A 25,070-nucleotide genomic window follows, 5' to 3' on the forward strand; every position below is an offset into this window, starting at 1 on the left:
GCCCCCTCCCTCAATGTGGAGAGAGGTGTGCACACTTCTCCTCCCCCCCCCCCCCGTTAGAAATAGCAAAAACGGGTTTATATTGTAAACCAGAAATAAATGTATTAACTATAACAGGTCTATTTTAAGTAGTTAAGGAGGTAGCAGACAGAACAAGGCAGATTACTAAGAAAATAAAACAGAGCACGCAAACTAAGCTTAATACACTAAAGAAACTGGTTACATGCAAGTTCTCACCCTAAATGTGGTTCTAATAATCTTCTTCACAGGTCAGATGCCCTTCCAGCCTGGGTCCAGTTCTTTTCCCCCGTGTTCAGTCTTAGTTGTTTCCAGCAGTCATCTGGAGTGGGGTAGCAAGGGAGAACTCACGACCTGGATTACCTAAATTCCCACCCTTAAATAGGATTTGCATAAGGCGGGAGTGCTTTGTTTCCTAGTTTGACCCCCCTCTAGCTTCTCGTGGAAAAGTAGAGAATTCAAGATGGGTTCCAGTATCAGGTGACATGGTCACCTGCCTCTGTAGGGCCCCTGTAACCATTCTACACCGGCTGACCCACAGATTCACAGGAAGACTAAGCTCTTTTACAGTCCATTGTCTCTTGCTGATGGGCCATCAGCCCTGTTGGGATTTTTCATTGTTTTACCTTAAGTGTTAGCAGGGGGCGTCACCCAAAGTAACATTGTTGAAATATAGCTACATAGTCAATATTTCTAATTGCAGATACAGAAATGATACATGCCTGCTAATAGGCTAATCACATTCAGTAAATCATAACCTTTCCAGTGAGATCTCACATGAGCCATCTTGAATAAAGTATATCTCAGTTATGTCATATTCATATCATAAGCATATTTTCATAAAAAATATGGAATGACACATCACAATGTCCTTCTACAATAGGATGAAATTGACTTCTTCAGCAAAGCTCATATAGTATTTTATTTCTGGTGTACAGCTGAGCTACAAAACAATGCACCAAAATTCAGACATAAGGCTTGTAAATATCAGGCAGCTTTTATCTGATTGGGTTCTTAAGTTGTTTTGTGTTTCCAGGAAAAACAAAAGAAAGTGTATTTCCCCCACCTCAGGATAAACAGCTAAATGTTTCGGAAGGCTAAGCTCTGAAAACTCATTGATTACAATAAATAGATGTTAGATCAGGTTTTGAAAACAATGCTTTTCTCTGGAGCCATTCAGGGAAGTCCTAATGCTAAATATTGAGTATTAAAGCAAAAAATGTGTTCCTGAAGGGGTAGCATCTGAATCTGGAGATTTCTGCATTGTTTTCTCTTCTCTTTTAACCCAAGATTATATTGAATGACCGGACGATTGATGTGAAGCAGGATTTCACTTCTGGAGTCAACGTAGAGAACGCTGTCCATCCCTGTGTGAATTCTCCATGTGCTAATGGGGGAAACTGCATGCCCAAAAAGGACAGTTATGAATGCGATTGCCCTTTGGGCTTTGATGGCCAGCACTGCCGAAAAGGTAACAATGAGTTTTTTTTCAAACTTTAAATATAGAATTCTTCCAAAAATAATGGAGAGATTTTGCACATCTTTCAGAATAGAAACCAGAGGGGCTTGCACTTTTTCTGCATTACTGCACATTCCACTTACCCATAGCAGCATCCATTCTGTCATTTAGGAACATGATAATTGCTATCTCAGAACAGAGCAATGATCCAGAGATGGTACCAGGGCCTCTGGTCACCCACAGTAGCCAGTGCTGAATGCTTCAGAGAATGCCATAAAACTCCCTAATTATGCAGCCCTATCTGAAGGGGGAATTCCAGCCTCTCTCCTCCACCTGATGATTATCCTTACACCCTGAATCATGAGGATTGATAGCTTTTGTAATTTTATCCTCGCTATGTTAACAACAAATGCTGTTCTTATTCACATCAAGGTCTAATCCCTTTTTTAGCCTCTGACTACCCTGTAATTTCACAGTAGGTGCAATTTCTACCTCAGCAAAACATTGGAGACCACCAAGGAATTCTTTCCAAAACAAAGAGTTTTGTTCTCCTCTACTCAAAGAGACAATAGTGTATTTCAAACCAGTAGGTTTATGAAAGAGAGTTAAGATTGCATAAACATGGAAAACATGCACACAGTGTTATTCCTGCATAAGCTTTCGTGAGCTACAGCTGAAGTGAGCTGTAGCTCACGAAAGCTTATGCTCAAATAAATTGGTTCGTCTCTAAGGTGCCACAAGTCCTCCTTTTCTTTTTGCGAATACAGACTAACGAGGCTGCTACTCTGAAACCAGTGTTATGCCACTAGATGGGGTTGTTTCCCTTCTGTCAAGTATTATCTTGGGGGACTCACTAGGGAAATGATTGTGCTACACCAGCATGCTAATTTAGAAGGACATTGAAATTTCACTCTTTAATTATCACAGACAGTTTTTCAAATGAAAAGTACGTGTTTCGGTTAAGTCATGATGAAAAAATAAGCTTTTCTTCTCAAAAAAAGAAATTTAGCACAACAAATACATTTTATTAAAAATAAAAAAATGCAAAAATGCCCTACATGGATAATATTGTGATTTAACTAAAGATGGAGCATCATTAATTCCAGAGTCTTTGGTTTGTCATTTTATTGTCTAGGTATTTACAGGGTGCTAGTGGAGAAGCCTTACATACACAGCTCTGTGTACTGCAGTACTGACATCTACAGCATGAGTTAAGGGCCAGTTAATGAATTAGAGATAGTCTTGTCAACTTCCTTCCAATGCTCTGAACATTGTTTCACAAACATACTAGATTAAAATTCAAATTTGTTTTAACCAAATTTCTGTGGCGACATTTTAAGAGCACTTCTCAGATCAAGAGGTGATTATGTTAAAAAGCACCTTTTCCAATGAGACTTAGGCTTGTCAGTTTTTAAGTCACTTTTGAAAATAGGACTTAGGGACCCTAAGTCACACACAGCACCTTTGAACATTTAACCAAGGTGATATAAGTGCGAGTACATAAGACACATACTTTGATGTCTTAACTGGATGAGGAGTCAATAGTTTTCTGCTGAAATCATTGTTGTATGTTTTCTGTATAAGCTGTGATGAGTGGTCATGGTAATTAATATTTAATAGTAAGAAGTACCAAAAAAGCTAACCACTCTTTTTCCCTTTGTGTGAAATTCAGCCTTGTGCTGAAGTCTGCGCATGTCTGATACATCACTTAAGACCTCAAAATAATATTTGATGTGTCCCTCTGCAGAGGGATGAATTTCACCATTTGTGCATTTTAAGTAGACAAAACTAAATTATTGCCTAAAGACAATAGAAAGAGGGTGCCCTACCTTCTAAGATTGTTCCTCTCATCATACCACCACTTTATCTAGAGATACACTGCAAAAATGAAGCAGGGAAAGCTCAGTGAAGGAAAGACCTGCTTAAAACAGGGCAGACTATTGAAATTGAGATTTTAAAACCATTGAAAAATAAAATCTACATGTTCTTGTTTTGTTTTACGCTGACGCGTTGCAGAGTGTGGGAATTACTGCTTTAACAGTAAGTACTGCAAATGGTGTGAAAACTGCTCTGTCTCTGCATGTCTGTGCCTACTCTGTCAAGGTGATAGCTGGATTTACACTGCAGTCTGCATGCAAGCCAAAAATATCCGATGAAGTGAGCTGTAGCTCATGAAAGCTTATGCTCAAATAAATTTGTTAGTCTCTAAGGTGCCACACATCCTCCTGTTCTTTTTTTGAGGTTATACAGTAATTCTCCAGCACCTCGTCGTGTTAGTGTTTTTAAATGTGACTTCAGAACTCATTGAGAGTGCCACGCTGACCATGCTAGAGACAGAAGCAAAGTCCCTGTATTCCAGAAAAAAAGGGTCTGCACCAGCTGACAGAGCGCTTTGTGGAATCTGCACTGCTGCTCCCTGTGTGTCTCAACTCAACCCTGGAGGGTTCTCAGGAGTCAGAGGGAAAGCCCAAATCAACAGACACTTAATTGTTGCAATGCCTTGTATTACAGTGCCTAACTTTTAGATGCCTACCTATCCAGTTGAGTCCACAAACTCTGAGTTAGGCTCCTAGGCTCTCTGTTCAGTGAATGGGGAAAGATAGGCCCCTGAGGATGAGATCCACAAAAGCCAGCATGCCAGGCAGACAGTTGCATAAACTCGCCAGTGGGAGATACTGAGGCGAGTGATGTATGCTAAGTCTCACCCCTCTCAAGGAGTTAGGCACCTAAGTCCAGGCTGGAGGGAGGTGCTATCTCTGCTTGGGGTCCAAGGCCAGGAGCCCGTCTCCTGGAGTCAGGCATCTAAGCTGTTTCTAGCCAGTATGGTGGAGTACACCTAACTCCACACACGACAGTCGGGGACAAGGGGTTATACAACCCCTGTATAACCTTTAGCCCAGTGGTTAAAGCACTCACCCTGGATGTGGAAGACTCCAGTTCAATTCCCACCTCTCCCTGATGAGGCGAAGGGATTTGGATGTGGGTTTCTCAACTTCAGTCAGTATAACCATTGGGCTATAGAGTCAGTCTTTCTCTGGCCCAATGCACATTTTATTATTTATCCATAGTGGGACAGCTTCAACAAGAGAGATGGAGAGAGACCCACATCAGAATATCCCAGAGTCCAGCAGTTAGGGCACCAAGGGGGTTTAGGCACCTCCAGGGTTACCTAGCAATTTAACAGGGGTTTTGAGGATCTCCATCATGCCTAAATTTTGGACTTGGGTGTCTAACTCACGCTTTAGTTGCTTTAGTGTAGTTCAGTGCTCACCATGGCCATTCAGGCCATCCTCTGCCATGACTGTTATCTAGGATTTCAGTTAGAGAAGTGGTTTGGGCACCTGTCTGCTGGGAAACCATTTAGATGGTGACATGTTTTGGTTACTGCTAGCCTAGATAGAATTCAGACTGACAATCCAGCTCAGTCAGAGTCAATAGCAAAGGAAGAGCATACCAAGGACTCAGCACTAATAAAGACAAAGGGCTAGATTGTGTCTCTTTGGGTATGTCTACGCTACAATTAGACACCCTTTGCTGGCCCATGCCAGCTGACTCAAGCTCGCGGGGCTCAGGCTAAAGGGCTGTTTAATTGCAGTGTAGACATTTGGGCTTGGGCTGCAGCCAAGCTATGGGACCCTCCCAGCTCACAGAGTCCTAAAGTCCAGGCTCCAGCCTGAGCCCCAATATCTACCTTGCAATTAAACAGCCCCGAGCCCTGCAAGCCTAAGTCAGATGGCACAGGGCAGCCGTGGGCTTTTAATTACAGCGTAGACATACCCTTAGGCATTGCTCTGAGTAGGGAAGCGAAACTGCTCAGGTCTGTTCCAGCAAGGGCAATACATGGTGCACAAATGGGGCTACCCCTTTGAGCCTCTAGGCAGCAAGGACTCTGCCATCCCCAGTCTGTGTGCAGCAGGAGGAGGGTTCTTTGAATCCTTGCACTATTTTGCTCACCCACACTAGGGTCAGAGACCATCTGGCCTACAACTTTTCCATTCATGCAGTGACTGCCAGGCCCAATTATAATACAATTTCTTTTGAAACCTGAAACAGATTTCAGTCTTTCAGTAGTGTTGCACAACACATGGTTTCCTCTTCAGACACACTGGACAGTTTTCCTAATTTCCTTACTGATGCAAAAGCCATATGTTACCTTCTGAAGTTCCCAGTTTGCCCTTATTGCTGCTGGTGGCTTTCAGTGTGCACAAATTACGACAACTTTGTATTAACAGTAGTGACCCAAGCCCCAAGCAACAGTGCGACCCCATTGTGCTAGGCACTGTACAAACACAAGTGAGAGACAATCCCTGTACTGAGAAGCTTGTAATTTAAATAGCCATGGCATACAAGCTGTAGCAGCAGAGGCTTCAGCATTCAAACAGAAGATTGAAAACTGGGTCATGGAGGGATTAAGGCCCTAATCCTGCAAAGATTTATGCTCCTGCTTAATTTTAAATGGATTAGGACCTAAGGGACTTGATCAAGATCACATAGGAAGTCTGTGGCAGAGTTGGGAATTTAATCCAGATCTCCTTTCTCCCAGTCTAGTAATTTAACCACAAACCTCCATCTGAATAGTGCTCATTTTAATGTTGATGTGCTATAGAAATGGGGGGTAGAGGGGAGGAGTGGGGGGCATTATCCTAGAGTAGCTTTTTCAGCCACCTAAAAATTGTTTCAATTAATAAAATTTTCAATTTTAAAAATATTGTAATTGCTTCCATCAGTGAAATAAAAGAACTGAGGTTTTTACTGCTCATTCTGCCAAACTCTTTCCGCACTTGTCCTTTGAATGGAACATACACTTATAGCAAAGCATTTGAAAAGTTCATTAAAACCTTCTGGAGAAGGAGGAATTGATACTAACTGCTAGCAGATGGATGAAATGAATTCAGCTATTTTATGAATCCATAAACTGTATTATTAAGGAAATGATCAATTGTGTGAGCACTGCAGCAAATTGCAGGACATTCACACAAAAATTGCAGCCACAGCAGAGCCTTGCTCAACTGTTCTTCCCCACAAATCCTCTGTATGCTGAATGCTCAAACTCAGTCACTCTTCTACTGGCTTCAGTGTGAGTATATTGTCCAGAATATTGCAAAAGAGCTCTTTTCCCCAAACAAGGAGGAATGACTAGTCCAAACCAACAGCTATGTATATTGTTCGCTTTCCCTTATTTATGGACCACTAGATATTGCAATAATCACAGCCTAGAAAGAAATAGGATGTTATGTAAATCTCAGGATAGAAATTTAGTAGTGAAAACAGAGCAGAAAAGCATTTGTCGCTCTTATGGGCGCAGATGTGAATTAGCAAACATTGCCAGTCATTAGCCATTTTTGTTCTTCGGCAGATGTGGGCAGGCTTGATCTGGCTTCCAAGCCTACTGTGAAACTTCCTGAGAGGCTCCTAAAGCCTCTCGCCACTTGAAGGGATAGAGAGGGGTAGAGCTTGTCTTGGAACCATTGAAATTATGAGCCAGCTTCTTTGTTGCCTTCAGTGAGGCTAGGCTAATTTACACCAGCTGAGTTTCTGGTCCACTGCCCAAGAGCCACACTTCATTTGGAGCCATACTTGCAACAGCAGCCTCCTGCTCTTCCCCTGCCGTTATCTGTACTGGGAGTTGCCAAGGAAGCATAGGTGCTGACTCCATGGGTGCTCCAGGGCTGGAGCACCCACCAGCAGCCCTGTGGATCAGTGACTCCCCTCTTGCCCCCCACAGCGCCTCCCATCCACCGGCGGCCTTGCCAATCAGCTCCTCCTCCACCCTCCCAGCACTTCCCACCTGCCACGATCAGCTGTTCAGCGGCTTGGGGGAAGGGGTGGAGTGGGGGGCAGGGCCTGGGGCAGAGCTGAGGGTCAAGCACCCCGTGGGAATAGAGGAAGTTGGGCCTATGCAAGGAAGGACACTGCTCAGGAGCAACTGCCATGGCCCCCAGCTGGGCAAAGTCAGGCTGGAGGGTGGCCAGAAGTACAGGAAGAAACAGGGCTCTAGAGGAAGAGGTCGGAAAGGGAAAAGTGGGAGCTCTAGACCTACCCCTCCTGCTGCCGCCTCACCCCCCCCACCCCGCCCCAGGAGACTAGAGCCCGCTCAGCAACTGTGTTGGGCCACAGAACACGCTCTGTTGAGAACACTAAATCAGAAACCCAATTTAGTTTCTTCAATAAAAGGCAAGAATTGGAAGGGCAGGGCGGTTGAACCACAAATTTCTGCTGAATGATTATCTGGGCTCAGGGAGGAGTCTGTAAACACTGGGTAAAACAGGCAAAAATAGATGTTAGGACCATTTTACCTCTTAGTAGGGTGACCAGACAGCAAGTGTGAAAAATCGGGACGGGGGTGGAGGGTAATAGGAGCCTATATAAGAAAAAGACCCCAAAATTGGGACTGTCCCTATAAAATTGGGCCCTCTGGTCACCCGACCTCTTACTGTCTCCATTTTTCAGCTAGGAGCTACTTTCCGCAGTGGGAGGATAAATTGAATATGAAAAGAAAGCCACAGGCAGAGAGAATAGGGCTGGGTGTGGGCCTGGACAAGATTTCTTGACTTTTTCCCCACCCTTGGGTGTGGGCATGGACAAGATTTTTTGACATTTTCCCCACCCTTGGGTGTGGGCATGGACAAAGATTTCTTGACTTTTTCCCCACCCTTGGGTGCAAAACAGCTCGGCTATTTTGCTCAGCAGTTTATCTGTGCTGTCAGCTTGGCTTAGTGTCAGTGAGTAGTGGCTGTAAATGGAGTAAAGAAACTGAATCAGTGAAGCAGTCAATTCACTGTATTTTCCTGCCACTAGCTGATAGTCTGTGATTTTCTTTCACTTTTCCAGCCGTTACAGAAGCCATTGAAATCCCACAGTTCATTGGCCGTAGTTACCTCACATATGATAACCCGGATATCCTCAAAAGGTAATTCACCGACCCTGACCCTAAATGATTCTGCTTTTCCTTTACCATTAAACTATAAAAGATGTTGTGTAAGTAGGTCCTATTGTACCATCAGTTAGTCCTGCTAAGCTATGGTTGCCACATGGAATGTGTTTCATAGAATCATAGAATCATAGAATATCAGGGTTGGAAGGGACCCCAGAAGGTCATCTAGTCCAACCCCCTGCTCAAAGCAGGACCAATTCCCAGTTAAATCATCCCAGCCAGGGCTTTGTCAAGCCTGACCTTAAAAACCTCTAAGGAAGGAGATTCTACCACCTCCCTAGGTAATGCATTCCAGTGTTTCACCACCCTCTTAGTGAAAAAGTTTTTCCTAATATCCAATCTAAACCTCCCCCACTGCAACTTGAGACCATTACTCCTCGTTCTGTCATCTGCTACCATTGAGAACATTAATGTTAGAAAAACAAACTTTTTAATCATACTTATATCCCCACATCACTAGCATCTGAGCACCTCTCAGTCTTTATTGTGTTTATCCTCTTAACATCTCCATGAGGTAGAGTAGTGCTGTTCTCCCTGTTTTACAGATGAGAACCTAAGAGGCAGAGCATTAGGTTCATAAACGGACTTACGCGCCTAACTGCCCCTTTAGGCACCTAAATCCCAGAATCTGGTCCAACTGGGATTCACAAAGTCCCCAGTAAGCTGCCTCTGAACCATGTAGTGCCTAAACTTGCTTAACATCTAAGTTTTTGCAGTAAAAATTCCATAGGCACCTATATTTCTACTTCTGAATATGCATCCTGCCGCCCCAGGCCAGGTGTCCAAGCCCTAGAGCAGTACACGAAGTGAGAGAAGAGAGCTAATGCTCTGCCTAACTCTCCTGCAAGGCATGCTGGGGTAAGCGTGCTCAGAGCGTGCCTACCAGATCAGGCCTATATAGGCAAAACAAATTTGGAATCTCTCTGATATTGCCATCACCAAGGGTCTAGTGCTGTTACCCTTCCCTCCCTCCCCACCTCTGTATTTATAATCATTCCTCATCAAGTCATTCCTGAACATTGGGCCTGATCCCATCAACACTTGGAACTGGCACTACAGTGCTGACACTGATGGCAATAGGTGCACAACTAGAATTTTCCTAAGGTGGGGGCCCAGCCCATGTATGACCTCGCTGAGCCCTCTCCTCCCCTTCTGAAGCAGCCCTGGAAGCAGCAGAGTTGGAGGAGACAGCATGAGGAGATGGCAGCACAGGGCTCTGGGATGTGGGGAGCCACAGCCAAGAGGCCCAGGAGAAGCATCCACTCCTGCTCCAGGCCATAGTGGTTGCTGACCGCTTCAATCACTCTCACCTGGGCCAGTCATGGGAGATGGGATTGAAGCTGTCAGTGACCAGCATGGCCTGAATTGGGGAGCGGGGGTATCTCCTCCTGGAGCTCTGGCCGGGGTGTGATTTCAGGGGGTGGGGGGCGGGAGTCAGCAAGCAGCATCCCCCCCACACACACACACACACCTTCCCGAGCTGCAATCACTGGTAGTGCAATGGCCCAATCATAGCTGTCCTGTGCAGGCTTGGCACTGTGAAGTAGCCTGGGATGGTGCTTGGTGGGGGGGATATCCACTTGACGCACCAGCTGCAGCCCATCCTCTGTGCTCAGGTCTTTTCCCTGGGCAGGAAAGTGCCCCCCCTGGCTGTACCTAATGGCCCCCTGGGTCTGGCCTCGGTTCGCTGCTTCCCAGAATCCTGGAGAGACCAGAACTGCCTGGGATTATGGCCAGGGGGAGTTTCCATCCCCCCTTCCCCCCACACCTTCCTGGATGGGACTACTTGCAGCAGCAAGCACTTCCTGGTAATGTTTATGGGCCTGTAGTCTGTATGTTCTCTGGGGCTGACCCCATTTATTACATGCCAAATAAAATAGCACCACACATTGGCAGTCACCCTCGCTATACCCACAGCCTGTACTAAATTGCAGGGCTGTGATAGCTCCTGCCGGTACATTTCATAGAACCAAGGATTCCAACACTGCAATAGCATTTCTAGGAGTTTTGCATTGAGAAGGGGAAGTTTAACTGTGATCAGAGTAAAATATGTTTTATGGTATCAAATCATACCTTGCTGAGTGTTAGAGTACCCAGCCTATATGTCCCTAAACAGCCTTGTGTTGAGGGGTACATTGGTAAAGTTAAAAAGGGGGAAAAAAACCCATCTCATAACTTTCCTGTGTGATTATTTTTTCTCCCAATCAAACAGAGTATCAGGATCACGATCAAACGTGTTCATGAGGTTCAAGACTACCCTGAAGGATGGTCTGCTGATGTGGAGGGGAGACAGTCCCATGCGCCCTAATAGTGATTTCATTTCTTTAGGTCTTCAAGAAGGAGCGTTAGTATTCAGGTAATCTCTAACTGGTTTAATTATTTACACAGTGTGCACAAATCACCACGCTGTACAGTAATGTTATTACCTTTCAACATGGAGCAAGGACCCCTGGGATTATAACTTCATGGTCTTGTGCACTGATAGAGTTTAAATTTGTTTGGTCCCTTGGACAGGTGCCTGTGTGTTTCAAATGCACCCTGCTACTTGGTTTTACATTTTTTCCCCCTGTGTCAAGCACCAAATTGTTTTCAAATTCAAATATTCTTACTGCCAAAAAAACCAAAATCTAAAACCCGGGCACATCAGACAACACACACAAAGTCATGTGCTCTCAGAGGAATTTTTTTTTTATTTTAAGTGCTCAGATAGCTTTTGAGTGGCTTATCTCAGAGTGCTCTGGTGGGATATTGATTGGTGGAAGCCATGTCTTTCTGTGTTAGAATTTATTTTCAGATTAAGTGAAGCAAACAATGAACTAGAGCAGGTCATCTTTAAACATTATTATAGCTGTTCACAAATGGAAAAGCTTTTTAAACCAATTAATTGATGATAGTCTAATGCCAAGATACATTATCAACGTTTTGGCTTTATCTGGTTGTGACTGAATCTCATAGATACAAATACTAAGTTTCCCATTCCAAAGCTTATCTTGTAATGGTTGCTATAAAGGTATTTTCATGTGGTTTCCTGTGGTTAACCTTGCAAAAATCTTAGCTGTCTCAGTGTATGCGAAACAGGGAACTGAAACAGTAAATGAAATAGTTCACGGGTTTCATAGTTTTCATTAGGACAGCCAGTACTTCCAAATAATTACATGTTCTTTGGAGCAAGGACTGAACCCAGATCTCTCATATCCCAAATGAGTGTTCTAACCTCTGAGTCAGTCTTTCTCTTTCTTTGGCCTGATTAATAGTTCACTATTTATACAGAGCAAAACAGTTTCAGCAGGAGATAATGAAAGCAACCCACCTCAGGCTGTGCAATAGTCTGTTGTATGCTGTGTAGTTGTAGCTCTGTTGGGCCCAGGATATTAGAGACGAGGTGGGTGAGGTAATATCTTTTATTGGACCAGCTTCTGTTGGTGAGAAAGCTTGACTCTCTCACCAACAGAAGTTGGTCCAATGAAAGAATCCTCACACACCTTGTCTCTCCAATAGCCTGCTGGCTAGCACGCTCACTTGGGATGTGGAAGACCTGGGTCCGTGCTCCAGAACAGGCATGTGGTATTACTATACCAGCAGAAAAACTCCTCCTGTCAGCATATGCTGCACCTACAGGGCTCTGTCGCTGTAGCTCTATTGGCAGAGACTGCGTACTGTAGACTAACCCAGAGACATTGAAACGAAGGAGTTCTTGGTTTTGTGCTCAGAGCACTGGACCATGCCCCTTGCTAACATCATACAGCTCATGTTCCCCCTAATACAAATGATCCTTTTGTGAATTTCAGGTTAGTTGTTTTATTCGCTCCTATAATGTGGCCCTATTAAGCCAAAAGATTTGTGGGTTACTCATCTTTTTAGCCTTCTGTTTCTATGAAAAACCACCATACAGGAGCCCTCAGTGTTATGACTGATCTCACTTGCTGGCCTAGCAGTGCTGTGGAAGCAGCACCCTCTGCCTTTGGAGAGTAAAGAAGTGGCACGTCACCCTGCAGCCCCCTCCATCCAATGAAGGTAGCCTTCAAAGGGAGTCCAAGCTCTTCCCCAAGGATGCTGGCTGCAAGGTGTAGCTTAGGTGGTCAAATCAAAGCTGGGGCCAAGGGATGAGGCTCCCTGGACAGTGTGTTGGGGACTCAGGGTCCCATAAGGGAGGTAAACAACATCTATTTGTTTTTAACATTTTAGCTACAATCTGGGCAGTGGCATTGCTTCTATAATGGTGAATGGCTCTTTCAATGATGGCAGGTGGCACAGAGTAAAGGCAGTTCGGTAAGTCCAGCTTCATGTTATCAACAGTCTCATTTATTTAGGAACCATTTTGGAGATTGCACCAGAGAAGTGCCCTGATCAGAAACTTAAAACAGAAGAAAACTGTAAGGGCCAGATCCCCAGGCGGTGCAAAGGCTTGCAGCTCCATTGACATTTAGACACGTTAGATGTCAGGGGTTGGACTAGATGACCTCCTGAGGTCCCTTCCAACCCTGATATTCTATGATTCTATGAAGTCGGAAGGCCTGGTGACATATATGCTAGAATACTTAGGGAACTGGCTGAAGAGATCTCTGAGCCATTAGCAATTATCTTGCAGAACTCATGGAGGATGGAAGAGATTCCAAAGCACTGGAAAAGGCATGGGCAGCAGGTATAGTAGGCCAGGGGAGGCAGAGCCTCCTGTGGCACTTGCTGCTGCCACTGGACACCCAGTTGCAGGTTTGGTGGGGGAAGTTTTTGCTTTATTATGCCCCGTGCAGGTTCTGGGGCCGCTGAGGCGGTGGTATGTGCTATTCAGCTTCCCGGGGTCATTAGTAATTTCCCTGGACTCCAGAGAGATGCTGCCTCCTCAGTTGCCCCCTGAACCTGTCATGCTGCAGCTTTTCCTGGGCGGCTTGGAGTCTGGGGAGGGGAGGTGTGTCATGGCTGCGGCTGGCCCGGGGCTCCTCCAGGCAAGGGGCGGGGGGCTTGGGGCTCCTCCAGACAGATGGGGGGCTTGGGGCTCCTCCGGGCAGGTGTGAGGGTGGGGGGAACCAGGGTTTCAGCCAGCCTGGGGTTCCTCTGACCGGATGGGGCGGGGTGGTTGCGGTGCTCGGGCCTCCGGCCAGCTCAGGGCTCCTCCGGCTGACGGGGGCACTCAGGGATCCTCCGGGTGGTGTGGGGGGGGGGCAGAGGGAGCTCTTTGCGCTGGCCGCAGGGGTCTCCGGGCTCTGGTTGTGAGGGTGTGGGGGGGCACAGGTGGAAGGGGCAGAGCCAGGGGCTAGCCTCCCCGAACAGAGGTTCCACTCACCACCCATGGAAAAAGGGAAAATATAGTGCCTATCTATAAAAAAGGAAAACAGACAACCCAGGGACCTGTCTGCTTAACTTTGGTACCTGGAAAGATAATGAAGTAAATGATCAATCACTTTATAAGCATCTAGAAGAAAATTAGGTGATCAGCAACTGTCTTTATGGATCTATTCAAGAACAAATCATGCCAAATCAACCTAATAACCTTCTTTGATGGTGTAACAAGTCTTGTGGATATGGGAAAGCAGTAGATGTGATATATCTTGACTTTAGTAAGGCTTTTGATACTGTGTTACATGACCTTCTCATAAATAAACTAGAGAAATGTAGCCTCGATGAACCTACTCTAAGGTGAGTAGATATCAATGGCTCACAATCAAGCTCAAAGGGCACATTGAGTGATCAAGTATCTGTCCTGAGTCTGGTTCTATTTGATATTTGTATCAATGGTTTGGATAATGGCACAGAGAGTACACTTCTAAAGTTTGTGGATGGTACCAAGCTGGGAGAAGTTGCTGGCTCTTTGGAGGACAGGATTAGAATTCAAAATGATCATGACAAACTGGAGAAATGGTCTTAAATCAATAAAATGAAATTCAGTAAGGACACATGCAAAGTACTACACTTGTGAAGGAATAATCAATTGCACAAATACAAAATGGGAAATGACTGCCTAGGAAGGAATACTTCAGAAAAAGATCTGAGGATAATAGTGGATCACAAACTAAATATGAGTAGACAATGTAATTGTGTTGCAAAAAAAGTGAAAATTATTCTGGGATGTATTAGCAGGAGTGTTGTAAGCAAGACATAGGAAGTAACTCTTTCAGTCTACTCAGCATTGGTAAGATCTCAACTGGGGTATTGTGTCCAGTTCTGGGCGCCACGTTTCAGGAAAGATGTGGACAAATTGGAGAAAGTCCAGAAGAGAGCAACAAAAATTATTAAAGGTCTAGAAAAGGTAACCTATGAGGAAAGATTGGGAGAAAAATGGGTTTGTTTAGTTTGGAGAAGAGAAGATTGAGGGGGTACATGATAAGTCTGCGGGTACTTTAAAGGTTGTTACAAAGAAGAAGGTGATAAATTGTTCTTCTTAACCACTGAGGACAGGACAAGAAGTAATGGGCTTAAATTGCAGCGAAGGCAATTTAGGTTAGACATTAGTAAAAACTTCCTAACTGTAAGCGTAGTTAAGCAATAGAACAAATTACCTAGGAAGACTGTGGAATTGCCATCATTGAGGCGTTTAGGAAAGCCTAAAAGCAAACAGGTGAGATAAACACCTGTCAGGGATGGTCTAGATAATATTTAGTCCTGCCTCAGTGCAGGAGACTGGACTAGATGACCCCTTGGATCTCTTCCAGTTCAACATTTCTATAATTCTATGGCACGGACCTTTGGCCCTAAACGCTTAGCAACTTTGAACTCATGTGGCAGAAGAATTACAAACAAACATTGTCATACTCAAGATGATCTAGGCAAAGAGCAGCCTTGAAGTCAGGCATAGCTCAAACCAGTCTGCCCTAGTAGTGCATGGTTAGTTATAGAAGCTGTGGTAGGTGTGTACTTAAATCCATACCACTCACTTGAAGGCTGTTTCATTTGATTCCATGTGTGTCTTATCTCAGATTACCATTTGAGTTAAGAGTGATATTTTGAACTTTCCAGATAAATAAAATTCTAAGTGTGGGTTAGTACCTGTGTTGTAGTGTTGCATCTATATCACTATTTTTCCAAAGTATTTAGAACAGCAGAAACACTATGGCTTAGGCATTTTGGGAGGTACACTAATGGGAGTTAAGTGCCCCCATCATCAAGAGAGCAAACCCCTTTCTTTGGCAGCTTGGCTAGCTATCTTGAACCCAGAGGCTGAAAATAGCACATTTCATATGCTACTGATTTCAGTGAAAGCAGGAGTAGGGTTGCCAGATGTCTGGTTTTCTGAAGGCTCCAGTCAGCATGGCTGCTTAAAGTCCAGTCAGCGGCACAGTGGGGCTAAGGCAGGCTCCCTACCTGCCCTGGCTCCGCACTGCTCCCGGAAGCGGTCAGCATCTTCCTGTAGCTCCAAGGCACAGGGGTGGCCAAGGAGGCTCAGCGCACTGCCCCTGCTCTGAGCACCGACTCCACAGCCCCCATTGGCCAGGAACAATGGCCAAAAGGAGCTGTGAGGGCAGCACCTGTGAGCGCAGGCAGTGCGCAGAGTCCCCTGGCCCCTCCTCCTAGGAGCTGGACATGCTGTCCGCTTCTGGGAGCCACCTGAGGTATGTGCTGCCTGGCTGGAGCCCAAATCCACTCCTGCACCCCAACCCCCTGCCCCAGGTTAGAATCCCCAAACTCCCTCCTGGAGTCCACACCCTAGCCCTGAGCCCCTTCATGCACCACAAACCCCTCATCCCCAGCCCCACCCCAGAGCCTGCACCCCCAGCCAGAGCCCTCACTCCCTCCTGCACCCCAACCCCCTGCCCAGCCCTGAGCCCCCTCCCAAACCCTAAACCCCTCATTTCTGGATGCACCCCTGAGCCTGCACCCCCAGCCCAGAGCTCACCCCCCTCCCGCACCCCAACCGCCTGCTCCAAGGTGAGTGAGGGTGGGGGAGAGCGAGCGACAGAGGGAAGGGGGATGGAGTGAGTGGGGGCATGGCAGGCGCAGGGCCTCAGGGCAGAGGGTGAAGCAAGGGTTCTCGATTTTGGGCAATTAGAAAGTTGGCAACCTTAAGCAAAGCAACCCATGAAATGGCAATTACATCAATGTAATTATTATTATTATTATTAAACATTTATACTATGGAAGTGCTCAAGAGCCCAGTTAGGAAGAAGGTTCCCTTGAGTTACCTGCTGTACAAACCCCTAGTAATAGGCAGTCTCTAAAGTCTTACAATCACGAGGGAAAGGTGCTTTTTTCTGTATTTGTGTTTTAACGGTCGCCTATTTTTTTCATTTATTTTCTTCTCCCTTCCCCTCCCGCTTTTAAAAACAAAAATTCTGCTAATTTCTTTCTTTTGGGTTTTAAACAATTGGAATTTTTAAAAACCCATCTTAAAACTTTGCCCCTGTCCATTTTCTGAAGAATGTTACCCTCTGCCCTCTTACTTTTATTAGCTGTATAATGTCAAGTGATAAGATTTTGTAGCTCCCCAGCCCCCTCAGCAAGGAGGCTGCACCCTAAAGAGAAGAGACACCCTGCTTGGGCTCCTCTAAGGTCCATAGCAGAATCATGCACTGCTGACTTCCAACAGCAGAAGGGAAGGGGAGAGGGAGGCAACACCCCGCCCCTCCAGTCACCCAGGCAACCTTTCTCCCTCAACCAATGGGAGGAAGAAAGAGCAGCAATCTCCAGTACACAATCAGAGGCAGAAAACAACCAGACAGACTGCAAGCAGTTTCTGACCCAGGGCAGAGCCCCAGATGCCTGGGAAAGGAGGATGAAGGCTATGAATAGCCTGGCTTTCCCACGTGGCACAGACCAGCTGGGGCGCAGAGGGGAGAGATCTCCCTGCAGCCTGCTAAAATGCTGGCCCAGCAAATGCCCAGTCTGTAAACCCAGCCTGCAAAAAAGCCTCAGCGAAAGCCAGTCCACTCCCTCTGCCCCCAGCCTGCCTGCCAACAACAGGAGGAGACAGCCCATCTCACCTGCCACCACCTGCAGCCTGCTTGCACTGCAGCCAGCCCACTCCAGATCTGAGATTTTTAGAGCCAGAGACCTGACCTGCTTACATCTGAACCCATGGGTTCCAAGCTTTAAAAACTGTCAGCACCATTCTAGAAGGGAATGGGCAGTAAGTCCCTCTCCAGCAATCCCCAGGGAGGACCTGCTTGCCTGCATCATGTCTTGACTGCTCAGCCAGAACAGGAGCCTGAATGAATACCCTGTAGTATAGTTAGATATGTAGTTAGGGTTCAGTCTTGCCCCATTAAGGCATGTTGCATCTGCACAATGATTTTCATCTACATGGATCAAGACCCTGCATTGCCAACTCCCAGTGTAATAGTATGTTTCTACGAGCACCTCCTTATGGGCCTGCAGCGTGTGCCCATGTGCACCACCTGGGAACCTGAGACATGGGGGACAGGTGGAATGGAGGGGGTGGGGTCGTGACTCCACGCTGGCTCTCCACAGCTGCTTGCACGGCTCTACTCGACCTGGGAGGGAAGTCTGGGGGGCAGGGAACTGCTCGCTTCGGGCAGGGCCAGGTAGAGGGTCCACAGTAAATCCCCACAGCTGCCCGCCTGTCTCTTATCATGGCCGGGCTGCAGCTCCAAGGTCCTCCTCCCCCCAGCGAGAGCCGGGTTGGGCAGCTGTGGGGAGCCAAGGGTTGCCAACTCTCCCGGTTTTGTCAGGAGTCTCCCGGAATCAGGCCCTATCTCCCAGAGGCTATTGTGGCCAAACCAGGAGATTTGGGGTGTTAACAGTCTGGCGGTGCAGCGGGGCTAAGGCAGGCTTCCTGCCTGCACTCGCTCCACACCGCTTCCAGAAGCGGCCAGCACTGTCCCTGTGGCACCAGGGCGGGAGGCGAAGGGGGTCTCCACGCGCTGCCCCCGCCCCAAGCGCTGACTCTGCAGCTCCCATTGGCTGAGAACTGCGGCCAGTGGGAGTTGTGGGGGCGGTGCCTGTGGGCAGGGGCAGCACTCGGTGCTTTCTGCCCCCTCCCCCATCCGAATCACTGCCAGAGGGATGTGCCAGTCACTTTTGGGAGCCGCCCTAGGTAACTGCCATCCCCCCACCCCAGCCCTGAGCCCACACTCAAATTCCCTCCCAGATGCTGACCTCTCACCCCCTCCTGCACCCAAACTCCCTTCCAGTGCCCACACTCCGCACCCCCACCCGCTGCCCCAACCTTAGCCCAGAGCCCCTTCCCGCACCCAAACTCCCTCCCAGAGCCTGCACCCCCTTCCGAATCCCCTATGCACCCCTCCCCCCTGCTGCAACCCCGTGAAGGTGAGTGAGGGTGAGGGAGGGAGAGCGAGCAATGGAGGGAGGAGGGCTGGAGTGAGCAGGTCCAGAAGGAGCGGGGCAAGGGTATTTGAGTTTGGGCCATTAGACAGTTGGCAACCCCAGAGGAGCCTGGGTCCCTCCACCTGCCCTGGCTGCGGGGTCCTGGGACACGGGCAGGGGGGCTGCCTTTGTTTCCACCTCAGGTGGGGGCCCCCGCCTCCCCCACTTTTGGGAGGGCTCTGGCACCCTTGCCCTCGACTGAGGCTAGTGAGGGCTGGCCTGCAGGCAGGGACTCCAGGTGGCTAGAGCTGGTGCTGGTACCACTAGGAGTTAGGGGCTGTGCTGGGGCCGTGCTGTCTGCCCACCCAGCTCTCCAGCGTGGGGGTGGGGTGTGCTCAGCTGCCTGTCCGCCCACCGGGCACTCCGGAGCTGGGGGCAGGGGAGATGCTCTGGGCTCCGGCGGGGCAGGGCGGGGAGGAGGGGCGGGCCTGGCAGGGGCTAGCCTACCCAAGCCCACCGGTTACCCACTGTCCATGCCTGTAGTCAATCTTGTAATAAACTAACTCAAGATTTATTAACTAGGAAAAAGAGTTATTTACAGGTTAAAGCAAGCAAGTGTATATACACAGATGAATTTCAGTCTGGGATTCAAAAGGTGCCAGAGATGTAGCAATCTGTCAGCACTGAATGGGCTTACTCCAGGTCAACCTTGAGGATCTCTGCTGTTTTGTTTCTTAATCCAGGCCTTGTGAGAGTTCAAACTGAAGAGGGATGACAAATCTTTATGTCAACTATTTTTATTTCCCTCTTTCTGCACTCAAACCCATAGGACAAGGCTGTCTTCATAAGTGGCTGGGGCAGTTAACAAAGCTTTTGTCCCATGATGGTCCACTTAATTTTTGATAGTCCTCCTGCATTTAGTGGGAGTGGGAGAAGAGGGGAAGGCACTCTTCCCATCTGAGTTCACAAAGTTCAGAGCAGGCATTGTTACAATTATAAAACAAACATATTTTACCTGTAGCATGGAATACAGATAAGCGAGATTAATGCATGCAGCAATTTACAAGCATATTATAGGGTCTAAACACAATACATTTTTATAATACTCCTGGGGAAATTCTGGGCTAAAAAATTAAAAAGTCTGCACACAATATTTTAAAATTCTGCATGTTTTATTTGTAAAAATAACACCATATAATCGGGCCAGTTTCAATTATTTTGGTAATTTATTTCAAAATACTTATCAGCAACTATGTCTGTAAGAATAGAGTTACAAAAAAATTCCCCCAGGAGTACAGAGTTAAGGAAACCCTAGGACAACTCAGTTCCTTTTCTCTTCCCCTTCCTCCCTCCAGTATTATTGGACAGGAGCAGACCCTGCTGTTGAAAAATCAATTGGTGTAAACTTATGTACTTTGGTCACATCAGGCTAGCGCTGGGGATAACCTTGAGAAAGATATCATAGAGGGGATGATTAGCAGAAGGCTTCCGGAAATTCTGCTGTGATGTCACCCATATTCCTTTCCTTTGTAACCCTCAGCATATTTGTTTTCAATTTTCTTCTTTCATCCCCTTAACAACCTGTAGAAACTCATTCCTTCTCTCCTGCCTCCTCTTAATACTTTACTCACCCAAATGACACTGTGGTGTTTCAATTGAAGAGCACCTCATGGAATCTTCCCCAAATCAAGATCAGGCCTTCACAATAAAAGCACCGTGCTCAGTGATGATAGGTCTGAGCTGTCCAACCTTGTGGAGGAGGAGCTGCTGCTGCTTGATTGTTTACACTATGCAATGGAGGAATCAGTTGCTAGAGTAAACCCAAATTCTGGATTTCATTTTCCATTTCAGGGATGGGCAGTCTGGAAAGGTAACTGTGGATGATTACGGTGCTAGAACTGGTAAATCACCTGGCATGATGAGACAATTAAACATCAATGGAGATCTGTACGTAGGTAAGTGACCACCATTGTAGACTATAGTGGTCCACTGAGAACCCTGCATGCTAGTGGTTAAAGCAAGTAACTAGATGCTGAGCTCTAATCTCCTTTTAACAGTTGACTATGAGCTGTGGTGGAAGGGATTAGCTTCCCAGTTTTCTCTATCAGGCTCATCACAATTGTATTTTTGAGTGCCTAAGAAATGATATTTAAAAAGAAGGAAGACCCTCATTGAAACCAGCTGCTGTATCAGAGCTGATGCTTCCTTTTGTGTTAGAATAGGAATCTAGTACTGTAGTGTGGTTTACATTTTTTAAAGTGGAAATAAGGAAGCGCATGTTCTTCTATGAGTTTCTCATTCACTTGATCACACTCTGTCTCTCCTAGGTGGCATGAAAGAAATAGCACTTCACACAAACCGACAGTACATGAGGGGTCTGGTGGGGTGTATCTCGCACTTCACCCTGTCAACAGATTACCACATTTCACTGGTTGAAGATGCCACAGATGGGAAGAATATTAACACCTGTGGGACAAAGTGACAAGAGCAGACTCTCCACATGGAAGGACCGTTGTGTGGATGTGGGTGTGGCTGAGATCAAAATGACCGGTACTGCACTCTAAGGCCAATGCTTTGAGTTAGTCATGAAGGAAAGAACCAAACTGAAGGGAAATCATACAAAGGGGGACCATTTTCCACTCTCCTCCTTTTCATGCTCTGTGACTCAACCAAACTGAGTATTTTGTGTAGGAAATGTCACATTTAACCATTAAATGTTTAGTGAACACTGAAGATCATACATCCATACAAATTACAAAGAAAGGTGTGATGTAATGAGTGTTGTGATTCCATAGAGATTTTTTTACATATCCACCAGAACAGTATTGAAACATATTCTTTCCAGCTTACAATGGCACAGTGACTATCATCCAACTAACATCTTTTCAGGCTCTGTATCTATGCATTCAAATTTCTATCCCAGAATAAGCAGATCTTCTTACCATTCACTGCAGTGTTCAAGTTACGGTCCATCCTACGTAAATAACAAAAACCTACATCTCCTGGTTTCAAAACAATGTTGTTTGCTGAAGAGGATAATTCTTAATATTAAAGTCTACTTTTTTATTGCCAGCAGCAAAATCAACAGTCCAATTTTGTAGAAGTAATTTTGTACTTGTATATTTTTATAGCTGCAGCAAAAGAACTGATCAATTAGTATAACTTCTAAAGTTTAGGTGTACTACACTTAGCTCTTTGCACATTTTCCTAAAAATAACAAAACAAACTGTTTTTAATTTGTTATATAAGGAAGTTTAATGTCTGTATTATACAGTGTCAGTGAAGATATTTGTGAATTATAACCAGTTTTAAATCTGACTTCTTTTTTGTAAATTTTGACAGTTAAAATTGAACGTTCATGAAGCTTTCATGGCTTAAACAGATTAAAAAGATATAAAAATCTCTTGCTACTGTGATATTTCACCATCAGTATTTATCTATCTGATTTCACACAAAGATCAGACTGTGTAAGCAAGAGGACATAGCAGAGTGCAGCCAACTTAAATACTTCATTTTCCATGCATCAGAATAAAACCTATTCAACAGTATTTGTCAAACTGATGTTTATAGGATCAGCAGAACAGACAGAAAATGCTGCAGGGAGAGTCGGAATTTCAGAGTTTGGAGATTTGTCATTTTCATTTGGCTGTGTTCACATAAAGTAGAATAGTGAGCAGTGAACAAACCAACGAAAATATGAGGCAACACATATAATGGTGTAGCCCTTAAAGGCCACCATAATGTGGAAACTCAAGGACCCCAATACTGCTGCCAGAATCAGTCAGTACTGCAGGTGCAGTTACAGAATATTAGTCAGCTACTGGAGTGCTGCCAAGGAAATGATGCTGGATCTATTGGACAGGAGAGGAAGATGGCTGTATGGTTATTTCCAGAAGACAGTACACGGTATGGTGCACTGACCGGAGCACACTGACTCAGGTGGATTTCTGGCCTCGGTAGCTGAACTTTTAATATAGGGCTAGGGTCATTCAAAGACCTAGTGAACCAGAAGAGATAAGATAAAATAGAAAATTGTTCTGCTAAAGTACTAGATTAGTTAAATGAAGACATTTGTAAGACAATATACTCTTCAAGTAGTACTTGTTTAGAAGATGATGTAGAAACAGGCATTTAAGCAGGTTTCTGCTGCATTTTATTGTGAACATAGAGATGGCAATTCACTTGGAGCCTCCTATTGCTATACCTTAAATATATGGGACCATTTATTAAGAGTGACTCTGTTGCTATGTGTAGTCTCTGTGAAGCACAGCTGTTTGGTCAGCGCTACATGACGCTTTAATCATATTTACTTTTACCTTTTTTCATCTGGTTGCTTCCTCTCTCCTTTCAACTCTGTCATAAAATCTGGAGCCCTGTTCAAAGATCACCATCTGGCAGGAGATGACTATGTATTTTAAGAAAGTTTATTACAGATAAGGCCACCTCAGGACAAGGAGCTATGTTGGTGGAACAGGGACTGGTCTTTGAAAAGTGTGGGTTTGGTTTTTAAGAAACTCCATGTTTGTTAGTGTGGGAGGCCAATAGAGATATACACCACAAACCGACAAACACTCATAACTCGGATTGCCTCACTGGCTATGTGAGACCTCTGAGTTGCCAGCCTCACCTATCCAGCTGAGCAAATGAAGCATAATAAGAAACATGGCTGCACTAGCAGATGCTGTGCATACTGTAATACTGGGCTCCTTTAAAGCGGATTTCTTTTGGGCAGCTTTAATTTTAAAGATAGCCTTGCTCACCCCTTGAAGAACGGAGCTGAGAAACCAAATCTCTCACTGCAGTGAAGGGGCCTACCTACCACCACCAATAAAGGATCCAGCTTTTTGACTTGTTTCACATTCTTGTTGGAATTCCAGCTGCAGTGGGGTAGCAGCAACATGTTCAGCCTCATGGTGAGTGGGGGAGAAGCCACGTATTGCTTAACACTGCCCCCTATGCTTGCTTAAGGACTGACATTGACAGTCTGAAAGGAAGTGATGGCCTCCTTGGCTGGAAGTAAAGTGAGAGGATCAAACAGACCTTGAGAGTGGAATAAAAAGGGAGGATTATTTGGGCTCTAATTTTCACATCACAGGCTGGAGAAGAAGAAATGGTACTTTACAAAGCAGTCAGTCATTCTCCACAGGAAAACCTGACACATGCTCTGTCAACTTGTTGCATTGACACAACTATGCTCAGTACTCGTGGTTGAGTTAGTTTAAAAAACAAACCCAAAACTATCCAGCACAGGTTACAAAACATGGCAGCTTTGCGTGGTGCGGGCAAGCTGTGACTAGCACACTCCCAGTTAACAAGGAACTGCGACTGCTGCAGGGTTTTCCTCCACAAAAATTCTGGGCACACTGGCAGCTCAAATACTTTTCCTTCCTTCAAGTTTTAGGACTTGACAATGTAATCAGCTTGCTCCAAAAATAGCCTGGGAGAATCAGTACAGCAGGAAAAGATTAACAGCTTTTTCATGACTGCTTTCAACAGCCCTTTGGTTTACAGTAACAGTTCACTTGAATCTGAAATACTCGGACTTACGACACAATTGGTTCCTGAAAATTGCGTCTTAAGTTGAAAAGGGTATAACTCGAATTTCCTATAGGAACAATATCAGCTCAGGCATCATAAAGTCAAAACCGACATCGTAAAGTCGAAACACGATGACAATTTATAAACGTTTGGTGTACCTCGAACATTGTAAAGTTGAAGACTGCCTGTACATAGAATCATTGCAGAATATCATATAATATTACTACATGAGCATAAATTATATGCTACACTTCACATCTTTGGGGCCAGTGCAGTGTGTCTTCCTGAGCTTTAACGTGGGCATAATACTTCAAGCATCTCCAGGTAGGGAAATCTGGCTGCTTTCCAGCGCCTTTATGCTATGCCAGTCGTGTAAAGGGAGCAGAACACAGTCCAGAATTGGGGCCTATATCTTGAGAAATGCAGAGCAAGTCTTTTGGGCCTAGATTCACAAGAAGACTTATGTGCCTAAGGTCAATGTTTAGGAGTCACGGTGGTTCTTAAAATTGCCACTCTGCTGCTACCTAACCCCGCAGGAGCTTAAATTTCCACCAGTGGGAATGCTCAATACCCCCTAACGACTGGCCACTGTCCCACAGTTAATGAGCCACTTGGAGCCCTTGCTGACACATAAGCCATGGCAAGATTCCCAAAATAAGCATTCGCCTGCCTGTCTCACCAGCAGAGCCCAATCCTGTAGGAGATTCTAGAGCACACTTAAAAGACAGATGGAGGTGAAAATGTTTGTGGCTGCCTGGCAGGTGTGTTTAAGAATGGCCCTACTGGGTCAGACCAAGGGTCGATCTAACCCAGTATCCTGTCTTCTGACAGTGGCCAGTGTCCCAGAGGGAATGAATAGAACAGGTAATCATCAAGTGATCCATCCCCTATCGCTCATTCCCAGCT

General features: G+C 45.7%; 1 protein-coding gene across 3 annotated transcripts in view; it reads left to right on the forward strand.

Moving 5' to 3' along the window:
* Positions 1–21,851, forward strand: part of EGFLAM (EGF like, fibronectin type III and laminin G domains) — a 136,527-nt gene extending 114,676 nt beyond the window's left edge. For 2 of the 3 annotated variants that reach the window (XM_073346165.1, XM_073346167.1), the window contains 6 exons: positions 1,309–1,489; positions 8,309–8,387; positions 10,624–10,767; positions 12,597–12,680; positions 20,478–20,581; positions 20,954–21,850. In XM_073346165.1, the coding sequence (XP_073202266.1) occupies positions 1,309–1,489; positions 8,309–8,387; positions 10,624–10,767; positions 12,597–12,680; positions 20,478–20,581; positions 20,954–21,108 (747 nt within the window). In that variant the 3' untranslated portion in view covers positions 21,109–21,850. Of the gene's footprint in view, positions 1–1,308; positions 1,490–8,308; positions 8,388–10,623; positions 10,768–12,596; positions 12,681–20,477; positions 20,582–20,953 lie in introns of all 3 variants that reach the window. The other variant, XM_073346166.1, reaches the window with a different exon arrangement.
* Positions 21,852–25,070: the final 3,219 nt, after the last annotated feature.

This window comes from Lepidochelys kempii, chromosome 5 (genome assembly GCF_965140265.1).
Source record: "Lepidochelys kempii isolate rLepKem1 chromosome 5, rLepKem1.hap2, whole genome shotgun sequence".
NCBI classification, from domain to species: Eukaryota; Metazoa; Chordata; order Testudines; family Cheloniidae; genus Lepidochelys; species Lepidochelys kempii.